Source organism: Grus americana, chromosome Z, assembly GCF_028858705.1.
Source record: "Grus americana isolate bGruAme1 chromosome Z, bGruAme1.mat, whole genome shotgun sequence".
Taxonomy (NCBI): domain Eukaryota; kingdom Metazoa; phylum Chordata; class Aves; order Gruiformes; family Gruidae; genus Grus; species Grus americana.
This window is the reverse complement of record NC_072891.1, coordinates 54,443,573-54,458,650: the sequence shown is the minus strand read 5'-3', so window position 1 is coordinate 54,458,650 and position 15,078 is coordinate 54,443,573. Positions and strand designations below refer to the sequence as shown.

At 44.6% G+C, this 15,078-nt stretch overlaps 1 protein-coding gene across 8 annotated transcripts in view; it reads left to right on the top strand.

Annotated features, from left to right (window-relative positions):
* Positions 1-14,737, top strand: part of NRG1 (neuregulin 1) — a 482,035-nt gene extending 467,298 nt beyond the window's left edge. For 6 of the 8 annotated variants that reach the window (XM_054810030.1, XM_054810029.1, XM_054810028.1 and 3 more), the window contains 5 exons: positions 3,644-3,746; positions 7,129-7,255; positions 8,693-8,823; positions 9,337-9,540; positions 13,635-14,737. In XM_054810030.1, coding sequence (XP_054666005.1) covers positions 3,644-3,746; positions 7,129-7,255; positions 8,693-8,823; positions 9,337-9,540; positions 13,635-14,286 — 1,217 coding nt within the window. In that variant the 3' untranslated portion in view covers positions 14,287-14,737. The remainder of the gene's footprint in view (positions 1-3,643; positions 3,747-7,128; positions 7,256-8,692; positions 8,824-9,336; positions 9,541-13,634) is intronic. The other 2 variants (XM_054810024.1, XM_054810023.1) reach the window with 2 other exon arrangements.
* The last annotated feature ends 341 nt before the right edge of the window (positions 14,738-15,078 follow it).

Genomic DNA, 15,078 nt, shown 5'->3' with positions numbered 1-15,078 from the left:
TTTAGTTCATGTTTTTATTAAAAACGCCCCCACAAAATGCCATTAGCTTAAGCTGTGAACTGTGGAAAACCCATTACAAGTCCAAATTTAAAAAATCTCTCACAACCCAGCTTATTATTATTATTATTATTATCATCATCATCATCATCATCATCATCATCATCATCATCACCACAAGATAATATTAATTTTCACTCATAAGTACGAGATTGTAGTAGAATGGCTACATTAACATATGAGAAATTAAATTAAAATCCTTTAAAAAACTGACTTGCAAATTTTACTTTATATATGAAATAACATTAGCAGAACCACCTCTTGGAATTAAATTCTTGTAAAAATCCTGAGAGACCTGCAAGAAGAAAAACTTTAAACCAGAGCAAATTTAAGATCATATATATCATCAATTATGTATAAATTAGGGTGATGTGAAATTAATTGCATAATGTGCATGTTCAAAAGGCTGCACATAGAGGGAATTAATATCTTGACTTAAGTCTCATGTTGATTTGATTTTCTTAGCATTCTGCAGGGGGGAAAAATGTATTCAAAAGATATTTAATACTTCACAGACTAAAACCTTTTCTAAATTCTCGTTGCACATACATTTCTCTACAGACTTTTCCCCAAGGCTGCTATTAATTTTTTTCAAGTTAGTTTGATGAGCAATGCAAACACAGCACCTGTTATTTGGCCAGGCATCATTAACTGACTCTGTAAATGTTAACACCGATCAGAGAAAGAGGGCAGTTTTTGGGTGAGACCCGGTACAACCACAAGTGCCCCACGGGAGTTCGGTCCCTGCTTTACAAAACTCTTCTGGCCTTAAACAGAAAGGCTGAGGCTCATCCAGTGCCTGCAGAGCTGTGGTCAGGATCCCTGTCCTGTCCCAGCTGCCAGCATCCCCTGCCGCTGGCAGCAGCCCCCACGGGACACCCAGGCATCCCCCAGTCAGACCCTGCTGTGCCGGGCAGGGAGACTGCGTCAGCCAGGAGTACGACCAGGTTTACATGGGAGCTTGCTGGTTTGCTGGGCAAGACGTGCCACGACGCGTGTGCCTTCCCAGGCAGCCGTTCCCACCACGGATTGAGGGAGGGCATGTGGCGCTGCCATTCATGCACACCATGTCAAGCTGGATCATCCTAAGGGCCTCGTTTCGAAGGGCACGAAAGGGAATTAAGGCAATGAAAGCAAACCCAGTGGTTTACCTCTCCATGCCCCTCAAGACCTACAGTCCCAGCAAATGTGCCGGTTCAAGGAGCAGTGCTCAGGGTTGCACCCACAGCCCTGCTCCCCCGCTGCACCCTCCTCCCCAGGAGTGGGTGACAGCCCAGGAACATCCAACACACCAGCGACAAGCCTCAACCCTCTGGCAGCCTTAGCAAGGCCATCACTGGCCAGCCGCCCAACTCATTTGCAAGAGCCTCAGCCTGGAGTAAACCTCCTGGAGTTAGCGCAAATTTTCCCCAAGTATAAACAACCACTATTAAATAATCTTCTTCCTCCTCTCCCTTCCCCTTCAAGACAAATGGGTTGATACGTCCTTATTCATTTTGCTTTCACAAGCTAACAGCTGACAGCATGACCAAAAAAAAAAATAACTCAAAGCATTTCAAATTTGCCCCTAAATTGCTTAGCGAAATTCTCCTGTTTCCTGCAACATTCTCATAATACACCATTTCCATGGCTAACTAATAAGCGCTTTCAGAAGGGGCAAAAATGGGAAGAGGATCAAGTGCCACTAACTAGCCTAGGCGAGGAGTTATGCTGTATGAGAAATCCTTTCACATTCTGCTTCTGCCTTTTTTTTTTTGTGTCCCCAAGCATTTCTTCACTCTGTTTTTTCCAGTATCAAGCATGTTGTGCCAGGCCTGCAGTTGACTTCTCAATCCTTTAACCTTGTCTTTCCCTATATTTCACCTTCCTCTTTTTCTCTTTGTCCTGGTTTGGTTCGGTTTGGAGTTTCAGCCCTTCCTTCCTTCCTTCCTTCCTTCCTTCCTTCCTTCCTTCCTTCCTTCCTTCCTTCCTTCCTTCCTTCCTTCCTTCCTTCCTTCCTCCCTCCCTCCCTCCCTCCCTCCCTCCCTCCCTCCCTTCGACTTTCTGTTCTTGGAGTTATATTTTTGTTTTCCTTAATACATTTTTGCAGCATCCTAGTTTTACCAAACTCACTTCTTCCCTCCCCCTCCCCTTGTTAATAATAAGTGCTATTAATTTTGTCTGACAGTACTCATGACCTGTTTGCTGGTGTTTTGGTTTACAGTGTGTGTTTGGCTTGTAGGACAAATTCATTACACGGTAATGTGCATTGTATCAGAGAAATTAAGATTTCTTTTTGCTTTGTGGTTTGTTGCATGGAATATTTGCCATTTGCCCACAGCAACTTTAAAACTAAACTAGATAAACCCAGGAAACACGTTGAAGGAATGACTGCTCCCTCTTCCGTAGGGAGCATTTCCTCCTGAACTGGTGTGGCATTCATGACAGCACATTATTTAAGTGCCTGAGCTTGGACAGAGACTTATGGCACATGTGAGGAACCATTGTGCACCTCTGTACCTCCTGGTGAATTGCCCCACAGACCTTTTATGTTCATGTAAGTCCCTTCCGGCAGGAATAATGCTGGTATTTATCCCAAAGGTAGTGCAGAACTGTGCAGCTTTTATTCTTTTTTTTTTTTTTTTTTTTCTAAATCACCTGCTGGTGCTAGGACTGTGGTCAATATTGCAGTCTGAGCTAAGGCCACCCTCCAGTCTGGCTCCTCCAGGGCAAGTTTTCTGGGCTGTCTGCTTAATCAAAAATAAGACTTGAGAAAAGAACCCATGCTAGACACTCATTTTTGTTCTAAAAGCAGGAATGCAAATCCATATCTGTAAAGTTGTCATCACTGACCAAGCTGCCACTCTAGATAGAGCAGTTCCTTTTTTGGACACAAAAAGACACAAGTAGAAACCCAGCATTTCTCTGATACAAGGCACTGCTGGTTGTTGATATTGCTGTGGTTTTGGAGGGGCACTGGAGAAGGAGTCTGACTTTTATGACCAGAGCGCAAAACCTGTCTTCATTTCCATTGGCGATGTAATTACAAGCCAAGCTCATGTCTCAAATGTAAAAGGATATTTTGAAATCTCTTATGCAAAGACAACTGAGATATAAATTGACATGGGGGCAGAGGAACATTGGCTATGAAAACAATCCAAAATAGATAATAAGAAAATAAATTTCTCTTAAGGCCTGTAAAAATGGCCTTCATTCCAGCTGTCTTTGCAGAGTAAAACTTCCAAAGCATTTGCAAATTCATGTTATTACCTTAGTGCATTGCATTTTTATTTCCAACAGATGTTGAATGTTTGTCAGTTGTGAAGTTGTTTCTTAGATATTACTCTTGTTGACTTAAACAAAAAAAAAAAAAGATTACTCTTGACTGTAATTGTAGAGATGATTGCTTGTCCCCAGTACTGTGTTAAGAGCTTGTGGTGTAGTCCTGTTCTCCTTGCAGTCAATAATGAGTCTACCTGAAGTGTGGTGGCTGTGTTTCGGTGTGGCTGTGTGAATCTGTGCAGTGGTTTGTAGCATGCCAGCTGTTGACTGTGTGCTCCTAGCCATCCTCCATGTTGTGACCTTCTCTGTTTTTGTCCCCTTCTAGAAGCTGAGGAACTGTACCAGAAACGGGTGCTGACCATAACTGGCATTTGCATTGCTCTTCTAGTAGTTGGCATCATGTGTGTGGTGGCCTACTGCAAAACCAAGTAAACTTTTCTCTTCTTTTTTATATCTGTGGTGGTTGGTCAGGGCCTTCCCAGTTGACTGTAGCTTCTACTCCTCTGAGTATAAGCTTGTATCTGGGTTTCTCCAGAGCTGAGCTGAAGAGGCAAACCTGTGGCCAGGGTGCTCAGGTCCAAGCCAGATGGGTGCAGGTCTCCATGCCCATCAGCAGTGCAAAAATAAGACAGGTATCTGAGAGGTTTCTCACCCTTCAAATGTGACTCGAGCAAATTTCAATGAGTTGCAATTTTTTGCCTATCACCCGTTGCAGCTGGTTTCCCCAGCTGGAAAGGAACAAACCCCAACCCTGGCATCATGTTGCTCTCCAGCAGTAAATTTTAGGTATCAGCCTAGTTTGTTTGTACTTCAGGCTAGATTAATGGTGCTAAAAGTTACTAAACACCAAAGAACTGAACGTGAAAGTGCTCCCAGTGCAAAAGTAGGCACTTAAATGCATTCTGTGAGTCTCTGTAAATTACTAGGGATGACTCTCAAACACACATGAGGCACTCTGGACCATAAATTATACTGAACATCAGCAGGATTTCTGCTGCCAAAACTTCTGGCTGCTCTTGTAAATCTCCCCACAGAAAACCCTCATCATAAATCTTCCACATTTGTATAAACTTGATTTACTGTTGCAGGGTCTGATTGGCAGTTAGGTTGTTGGTTTTCCTTGTAATCCCCACCAATCATGGCTGTGTTAAAAGGAGGGGAGATGGGGAATCATTTGCCCCCCTTGGTGAGACTCCAGCCACACACACATACTGCTCCCACACACAACCTTGTGCCAGTGGTCAGTGGGGAATGACTGAAACAGTAATAAAGAATCAGATCAATTACTGCTTTTAGAAATGGCAACTGGCAAGCCAGGGCAGCTAAACAATATCTTTCCTGGTCCAAAGTTCATCGATATATGCTAAGACATCCCCATGAATTTCAACAAACATTTAGTCAAGCTCCTGAAGTACAGTTTTCTATATAAAGAGCCCCAGAATCCATCAGACGTCTGGATGCTTTCTCATGATGTCCCAGACATCAGTGATCACTGCCAGCCAAAAGTGAAATGCTTTCAAACACAGCTGATGAGAGTGAGAGTAAGCTGCCAGTTAATGGCCCTCCAAAGGCAGCAGCCATGCCAAACTGCTATCTGTGAGATGTTCCCCACATGCTCTTTTCTCCTAATATGATGAAAACCCAGAAACCAGGGGAAATCCTGGAATGGTGTTAGGAGAACACACTGAATGAAATGTAATGGCTTAGATCTTGTTGGTCTCCTTGCAAGAGATGCTGCTGGTCAAATGCAAAGGCAATGTCTCCTGACACTGAGTCTCAGTGCAGAGGTGCTTTGTTTGCAAGTCATTTACATTAAGGGAGGGGCTTCTCAGAATAAGTGAAGTACACATTAGCTTTCCCATTATCCTTTCTTCTCAGTTTCCTGGAGTAATTTCTTTTTTTAGTTAGTGTCCTTTTACTAGAGGACAAATGGCACACATGAAAGCATGCAAAATGCAAATACATTGATCACTGAAGATGGGAAGTAATGAAGTTTCCTAGGGACAGATTCCCAGGCAATATGTGCCAAGATCTCAGACCCATAGATGATGAACTCAGACTCCCCCTAGAACTCACTTTCTCTACCATGTCAGGGAGCTCAAGTTGTCCTCAGTACCCAAGGTCTCCAAGGTCTCATGAAGGGGTGCTGTGAAATCAAGTTAAACCCTTGTCTGTGTTGCTTTTCAGCCCAGGCTGGTCTTTGGGTAGCTGCTCATGTATCTCCTAGCACTGCACTCTCCATCTGCCTTAACCACCTGTGTGTCCTAGGATGATGCCTGGTTATCCTCCAAACACAAAGCCCACATGGACCAGGGACTGTGTCCTGCTGAGACAGGAGCATTTCCAAGGCAGTCATGTCTGCTTATACCATTCATGTAGAGTGACATAAATTAAATATCTTCCACTATCCAGGCACATACACAGAGAGAAAATATGTAAAATGCAGTATGTGAAGTCATGTTTTCTTTAAGCTTCCCTGGCTATCAAGCTCCAACATATTTATTGTTTCTCCTCCCCTACATATCCCCCTCTCTCCTTTTTGGAAAGCTTGGAATAGTCCCCTTGAGTTAAAAATGGGACTGAAAACGCTTATAACTTACACTGTCCAACCCTGCCAAAACTATCGGCACTTCTGCATATGGCTTAGGGAATTGTGTGTATTTTAGCTCTTGCCACAGCCAAGGTCATATGCACTCTGCAGTGTGTTGGAGCCTGCATCCTCCCTTCATTTCCCTGGATTCTGTGGCAGGATGGTGGAAGCCCTCCAGTATAATCAGAAAAAATTGGGGAATATTGATAAATTAAGTCTGAAATTGAATAGCTCTTTCCCTGGTTATTTATTTTTGTGTTCTATTTAGTGTGTTCTCCATGGCCTTCACAGCGCCAGGTTTTACTATGCTGCAAGTTTTGTTACTGACAGCCTGTAATGATCTCCTGAAAAGTTCTCTCGAGGAGAGCTGAAAGAATTAACAACTGGGGAAGGAGCAGCTGAGGACAGGGCACAGTAGAAACATCCAAGTCAGCCAGAGACTGTGCCATTAGTACATGTGGTTGATGGATGGTTCTACTGAATGCATTAGCAGCTCTGGCATCCAGCTGGTAATCATTAGGTTCCAGAATTAACCTGATGTTGTTGTAACAAAACCTTCCAGAGCTGCCAGGATGGCTGCAGGCTCAGGCATACCTCACATACTCACTCACTTTGGATTTCTGGGGCTTCCTCTGCACCCTTTGCTTCTTTAACACATGTATGTATTTGGAGTGCACTGTTGAGGTAGGGGCTGAATCCCACAAAAAAAGGTGTAGCTGCCACATCACGAAGATCATGGCATGTGCCGTGTTTTCCACTGGCTTCAAGCAAGCCCCGAGGCAAGGCCACCTTCGCTCCCTGTTGTGAATGGAGAAGCGTAATCCAGTGGACTGTCAGAAACCTGGCCATGGCCACAGTGAGGGTGTCAAGGTGGCTGGGTTAAAATCTCTCCCCCCTCCCTTCTGAGTGCAGAAAAGAACTCCTCCTGAGACAGACCATTGCTTAGAAATGGCTTCCCTCTTCCTCACACTTTTTCCCATCCCTCTGTGGCCTGCTGACTCCTGGAAGGGTTCCCACACATCCTTCGCCTTCTGCAGGTCCCCACAGCTCCAGCTGCAATTAGACCTGCGGTCTTCAGAGTTACTCTGAGGTCTTGCAGCAGTGGGGAAAGTGCTGGCAAAAAAAAGTGATGTTATATTATTATCATCATCATCAACACGCTGAAAGGTGCAGCTGCTTTCCCTTTGTCTATTAAAATAATTTCCGTGTTTCGTGCACAGGAAGCAGAGGAAAAAGTTGCACGACCGCCTTCGGCAGAGCCTGCGCTCGGAAAGGAACAATGTGATGAACATGGCCAACGGGCCGCACCACCCCAGTGCGCCACCGGATAACGTCCAGCTGGTGAACGTAAGTTTTACTGCCCGCGTTTCAGCCTACGCTGCCAGTGCCACAGCAAAGCTCACCCCGCAGCTTTTAAACTTCTACCTGCTGCAGACTGGTGACTTAATTCTTTTGGCTTCCTCCACCCAGAAATAATTAGGGGCTTCGCAAAAAATTTTCAGTAAAATGAGATATGTTTCTGCAGATGGCCAGTTTACTGGGGCATGCCGCAGTGCTGCAGCTGTGCCTGTGAATCTAGGACACCAAAAGCAAGAAAAACACCTCAGAAAAAAGTACTAACTGCTCTACAGCAGGTCTAAGTGCTGTAGGGATCTATTTCTTCAAACGCATAGGTCTCATTCTTCCTACTGCCCTTGGCCTGATGGTTGATGTAGGGACAGCCCCCTCAGATCAGCAATGTGACATTATGAACTCAGGGGTAAAAGTCTGAATGAAGATCTCACCAGGGCAGTAGCAGTGGCTGCGGAGGTACGGCTAGGGCATCCAGCATCCCCCAGCCATTTGTCTTCAGCTAACCCCTTGGCCAAGCCCCTTGGCCTTGAAGGCCAGGGCTCACACTGCCTGTAGCCGCTTCCTCGTCTTCTCCCTTTCCCAGGGGGGCCTGGTGCCCGGAGGGAACGTCAGCTTCCTGCCGCCTCAAGCCATCCCCGCTCTCCTGCTCCACCATCAATGTACATATTCATGGCAGCTCATGGCAGAGGTGAACCTTGGCTCTGCTAGGTCAATGGCAGTGCTCCCAGACCTTGGTTAAGGCCAAGACACCTTTTCAGAAAAGCTAAGCTTCCAATATTTTCCCTCAAAAGACCTAAATCCACAGTCAGATTATCAAGAGAGGGAAAACCAGGGAAAAATTCTCCACTGAGGAGAATTGAGGGGGCTCCAAATGAAAGCCATGTGGGATGTTGGGCACTGCACACCTCCAGCTCCATCTTAGGAGACTTTGGCCCATTCTGCAGATCATCCCCTGATGAACAGGTCTGCCCTGATGCTGCATCCATGGGCACTGAAATAGCCAGATTCTTACCCTGCAATGAACAATTCCTACTGATATCTACTGCTGTCTTCTCCATCACAGAACAGTATTTTTGATCTGTCTGGTAGTAAAGGGGCGGTTGCCTTTCCAGGTCTCTATCCTTGAGGACTTCTCATTCCTTTGTTAAATACATATGTTGTTTACAGCCTGATTGGGATACAGAGCTTTGATAATTTCTTCATTTGTTTCCTCCCACTTTGAGTTTAGGTGGGCTGTATATGCAGAGGTGTATGTGAATTTGCTCAAGTTTGTCAGTGTAGTTTCTGCCTGTATTTAAGTGACAAAGTTTGTGCTTTGGCACATGTAAAAAAATGTGACTTGTGGGGAGGGGGGAGGGATTGGAAATTATGTCTGCAAATGTGCTGTGAATTTCAGTTTGTAAACCGGAGGTTTGTCTGGGTTTTTTTCAGCAGTACGTTTCAAAAAATGTAATCTCCAGCGAGCACGTCATCGAGCGAGAAACAGAGACCTCATTTTCTACGAGCCACTACACCTCAACAACACATCACTCTGTGACAGTCACCCAGACACCCAGCCACAGGTACTGGATGGGGAAGGCAAACAGCACCTGTAATATCTGATCTGTTGCTGCTGCAAAACCAAGAAGATGTGTAAAAAATCAAAACCAGAAAAATCTATGCTCCCTTTGTAGTGTTTTCAAGACTAACAATATTTTATGTCATGTCACATCACCTAACTAATTATCTTTCCAGGCATTTACAAAGAGATTTATTGACTCCATGGCATTCCAATACTGTTACAGTGAATTTTAGCATATGCAAATTGATAAGTCAGTGACAGTCCTGGTGACTGAAGAGTCCTCCTTCCCTCTCCTTTTATCCACATATGCAAAATCGTCTTGATGCATGTGGATTCATACAATTCACAAAACTCTGCAGCCCCAGTTACCAACCCAAAGGTTACGCTGCGCATCCCGAGCAGCAACAGAGCCCTTCCTTTCCCCTGGCTAAACTTCTGCTCATCTGCATTTGCCACCGATGCACCCTCTCATGCTCCTCTCCCTTCCTCTCCTCTCCTGGTTGCTGCTCTCCAGCTGGAGTAATGGCCACACCGAAAGCATCCTCTCCGAAAGTCACTCGGTGCTCGTCAGCTCCTCCATGGAGAACAGCAGGCACACCAGCCCAGCAGGGCCCCGGGGCCGACTCAATGGCATCGGCGGGCCGCGGGAAAGCAACAGCTTCCTCCGGCATGCGAGAGAGACCCCTGACTCCTACCGAGACTCTCCTCACAGTGAAAGGTAGGACACACCACCTCATTTCTTTCAACTGGCAAGGCCTGGTGTTCCCAGAGGATTTCAAAGCTTGGGAGCACAGGAGGAAACCCAACAGTGCAACTGTTCATGTAGGGTGTGCATTTTCTCATTCGTAAAGGTGGAGAGCTCAGTAATAGTTTAAAGTTGACCAAAAGCATTTCTTCCCTTCTTTCCTCTAAATAGGAAATTCTTTCCTTTAAATAGGATTTATTCCGAACAGCCAGCAGTTCACATTTGGATGAACTCCACTGAAGTCATTTGTCAGAAATTTCCATTGTAAAGTAAAAACAAATCTTTGCCTAATTATCAGTTTCTTAGAAGAAGCAAGTGAGAAAACTGAGGGACTTTGTGAGACACAAAAGGTGGGGAGAAGGCAATGTATTGATCCATAGGAGGAGGGCACGAAGGACTCCTAAGCAGTATAGGAATTCTGCCACCTACTTTCTGGGGAATTCCAGCTTCTAAACCCATTATGTTCTTTGAAAATTTGCTGTTATTAAATAAAAGCAAGGAACGAAAAGTGCAGGCCAGAAGAACCCAAGTCATTATTAAATCAGGGGTAGTTAGAAATAAAGCTGGTGAGGAGTCTTCCAACAAAATAATTTTTTCACCGAAAAGGCTGGTTGATCAGTACCTAAGGTCTGCCTTGAAGTGCATCAGTTGCAAGAAAATTTTTACCGAAAATAGTCTTCTCAGCTTTAGGCTAGGATTTTATCTCAAGAGCATGGGGTGGCCCCAGAGTAGCAAAAGAAAGACTGAGAAAAAACAAGACATTTAAAGAGAGCTTTGCTCCCAACAGAAGGGAGAAGAAAAGGAAAACAAAGGGTTACTGGACCAATTCTCTGACCATTGTGAAATCACAAGGGATTTGATCTCGTGGGATGTCCATGATGTCAGAAATGCAGCCAGGCAATCCCCAAGGAGACTGAGTTGTGTAAGAGACAAATTGTGGTTTCCAGAAAAGTGAATGTGCAAGTACAGCAGAAGCCATTTCTGTGGTACACCTTCTGCTCTACAAAGAACAACTGCCTAGCAGCAGGATAAGGCACCATGGCTGAGGGGTCTCCGAATAAAGCCTGTAGGACCACTAAGGATAGTGAACAAGTTCTCTCCTTGTAATAAAGTTGTCTGTTATTTACCATGGAATTTAATTTCAGGATATGTGGCTCACATGACATAAACAGCCATGGCCCCAATCCAGCAGAGCACTTCAACGAGATTAACTTTTAATTGTGCAAGTAGCCCCGTTGAAAGCAGCGTGATTACTCATGTGGGTAGAGTTCAGCATGTTCTTAAGTGCTTTGCTGGATCAGGACCTATAGCAGTAAATATTGCATTGTCTCCTGCCTGGGAACCATGCAGGATGCACGGCCACACACCTGCCAACAGCGAGTATTACAGCTTAGTATATTTGGGCATCTGCGCGTGAGAAGCGAAGATCATTTGTGCTGTCTTCCCACATTGCCTGGGAGACCCGGACTATCATTCTGATATGAGCTGTTTAGATTTTAGGGGGTAAAAAGAACATATGCCTTTCCATTTCAATGAGAAGAAAGAAGGCATTTCATCAATTATCGTGTTTCTTGAAGATTATGCTACAGGTGAAAAGCAGCCATGTTTCAGTGATAATTCACCAGGCATTGATGGTCTAGCCTGTGCCTGAAACAACCGTGAAATCGGAATGCAGACGACAGCTCCCTGGGCGTTAAGTTAGGCCTCATCTATTTTTAGCAAGCATGGCAGATTATTTCTGAGATGGATTGTGTGTAAGTGTGTGTATATAAGGGGGAAAATGAGAGTTATTTGCAACTAAAAATGACTCTGAAATGTAAAGGAATGTACAAGCTGACAAATTACATCCTGAAGCCATCAAATGTTGCTGTGCTGTGAATTGGTAGATGAAGGCTGTGCTCCCTCCACCCTCCAGTCCCCCAGCTCCTTCACAATTTTGAAATTAAATAGAATAGACATTACAAGCGGTTCTTTTGCATTACCCCATCCCGTCGTTGTGTCCTGCGCTCTGATACCTGTTCACATGAGCAGGGGACCCAAGCACTTGTATTTTAGAAAGTCTTTAGCCGTCTTTCAGGAGGGAAGATCAAAAATCACCACCTCTGCACCGAAGGCTGGATTACATGATGAAGTTGGCAGCATGTACCTAGTTAATGCTTATTGGCTGTCTGTGGATACACTCTGATCCAATTTCACTGAGCCAGCGTGCTTTACCTCTTGTTGGCCGTGATGCTGGATAAATCTATTGCCTTTTAGCCTTCCTTTTGGAATGGGCTAGAGCTGCATGTGTTCGGCTCCTGTGCCTCAGGTCACGCACAGCAGCTTGTTAGCGCTGCCCCATTATGGTGTGGGGGAATGCACCAGAAATGTGTGACTGCACAACACCCCAGTATGAGTAACTTGACCCTGATGGAAGCGCGCACAGTACGCTGCACACATTTAACTAACTGTGTTAACTGAAACAGCTCAGCTAAAATCCAGTGTGTCAAGAAGATGTACGTCCAACACTGTACCAGCTAGGCAAGTAGCAAGGCTTCAGTTTTTCAGACAATGCCTATTTAAAAATGTGAAAGGGATGAAAAAGGTCACTCATGGAAGGAAAAATAAAGAATGATTTCATTCATCCAATGCACAGACCTGTTAATTGCTGTCACTAGCAACCAACTTGATTAATTCCCATGCATAACTCCAGTTTTGTTTTTCTTTCTCCTCTTCCTCAGTTGATGTAAATCAATGTGCCTCTACTGAAACCAATTTACTCTACCACACATCAGTTCAAGATCTGTCTCACTTTCTCTTTTATCCAGTAACTCTGTTTTAATCAAGTGTAATACATGCAACTGAGTCATAGATGGGATAAGGAAGTTGGATTCAGATTTATTTTGGTAATTTCAGACTCAGAAAAATAAATCATGAATGAAAAACTAAGTAACTTCATTGATCATAGCCATATAACTTGTGTCAATGGGCCTGTGTAAGAGATGGAACTTAAAAAGATTTTAAATTTGGACACAGATGAAATTCAGGCAGGTGAACTTAGGATAAGAGCACAAGCAAAGCCAGACTATGGAAAAATGTCATGCTGAGCACTGTGCCTTTGATCAAGAGGTTTCAGGCAGATCCTCACCTGGCATGAATCTGCATGACCTCGTAGCATCTCATGGAGCTCCACTGATTCAAACCAGCTGAGAGTCTCACATTTTTTTGTCCTCTTCCTTTGGGACAAGCTCTGTACTGGCACCTGAGCTTCATTTTCAGAAATCACCTTTGACCACTACCCTTTCCACAGAAACTTCTGAAGGAATAGGGGCAAATTTTGCAGAGCAATCATGAACACTAGGCCAGACAATCCTCTCTGTCAGCATTTGTCCCACATGAAGACAAATAACGTTCCATGTTTCTCTGCAGATAGACCTACCAGCCAGGGTAACAAGCACCCAAGGAGTCGAGCAGTACAAAGCCACTGAGTTGGTGGTGCAAATCCTCCTCTGACTACCTCCAATGATTAAAATTAGCAGAATATGGTTCTGGATTTTGTTCAAACTTTTCTTTCCTCCTTAGCCTGAGACAATCTGGCCAGAAGAGGGTGAAGCCCCAAGAGGACTGTCCCTCGGTTCTGTTCCTTTGTCTCCTCCTGTCTGTTCACATGCGCCCCAGGTTCTGGTCAAATCCTGCCAGAAGTGCAGCAGCCATTTTCCTTTTGAGAAGATACTTGCAAAAGCATTTTGTTTCTGGCAGCCCCCCAGTCTCTGAATCCCATTCCTGGATTCGTTCCAGGAAGTTATTCTGGCAAATAATTTACAGCATCTCCATGGATCTTCTGAGGCAAATAGACCTGGGGGCTTTGCCATGCTCCTCCTGCTCGCAAATGTTTTTGTCCAGAGTCCCAGCAGTCAGCGATTTTCTAGGATTAATAGCAAGAGGAAAGTTTCCCTTGTAGCCCTGTGTGAGGATGCTGGGGACCTTAAGGGACCCCTGCCTTTTCCCTCCCAGCCGACGTGAGCAGCTGTGTCCCCATGTCACCACTGCTCCTGTGCTTGCAACCTTTCCCCGTCTCTTTTCTTCAGGTATGTCTCAGCTATGACCACACCAGCTCGCATGTCACCTGTCGATTTCCACACTCCGACTTCTCCAAAGTCCCCCCCCTCCAAAATGTCGCCACCGGCTTCCAGCTTGACCGTCTCCATCCCTTCGGTGGCGGTGAGTCCCTTCATAGAAGAGGAGCGACCGCTACTCCTGGTGACCCCACCACGGCTACGTGAGAATTACGACCACCACCTTCAGCAGTTCAACTCCTTCCACCACAATCCTGCCCACGAGAGCAACAGCCTGCCGCCAAGTCCTCTGCGGATAGTGGAGGATGAGGAGTACGAGACCACACAGGAGTACGAACCAGCACAGGAGCCTCCAAAGAAACTCACCAACAACCGAAGGGTGAAAAGAACAAAGCCCAACGGCCACATTTCCAACAGGGTGGAAGTGGACTCCGACACGACCTCCGAGAGCAGCAGCTCTGAGACCGAAACCGAAGACGAAAGAATAGGTGAGGATACACCATTCCTTAGCATACCGAACCCCGTGGCAACCAGTCTGGAGCCAGCCGGTGCCTACCGGCTGGCTGAGAGCAGGACTAACCCGGCAAATCGCTTCTCCACACCAGAAGAGTTGCAAGCAAGGTTGTCCAGTGTAATAGCTAACCAAGACCCTATTGCTGTATAAAACATAAAACACATAGATTCACATGTAAAACTTTATTTTATATAATGAAGTATTCCACCTTTAAATTAAACAATTTATTTTATTTTAGCAATTCCGCTGATAGAAAACAGGAGAGGAAAAAAAACTTTTATAAATTAAATATACGTATGTACAAATGTGTTATGTGCCATATGTAGCAATTTTTTACAGTATTTCAAAAATGGGGAAAGATATCAATGGTGCCTTTATGTTATGTTACGTTGAGAGCAAGTTTTGTACAGTTACAATGATTGCTGTCCCATAGTATTTTGCAAAACCTTCTAGCCCTCAGTTGTCCTGGCTTTTTTGTGCACTGCATTATAATGACTGGATGTATGATTTCAAGAAATGCAGAAGTCCCTCTGGTCGCTTCTTGTAGAATCCCCAGATCAAAAAGCCCTGTAATGGCACTCCCACCCTACCCACCCCACCAGAAAAACACACACACACACACACGGGGGGGGGGGAGGGTTAGGAGAAAAAAAACCTGAAAAAAAACAAAAAAACACACAAAAAAATTTTCTTCTGTAGGAAGTTTTATTTGCTTTCTGTATATGAAATGAGTTTTGTCTGCTCTCTGCCAGCCAAAAGGTTTGCTTCTTTGAGTACTGGGATAATAGTAGATCCAACAGCATGCTACTATTAATTACAGCAGGATTTAAAAAAAAAAAAAAAAAAAAAAAAAACACAAAAAACCCACAAAAAAACCCACAAAAACCACAAAAACATACAAAAAAACAAAAAACCCACAAACAAAAAACCAAACAAATAAAA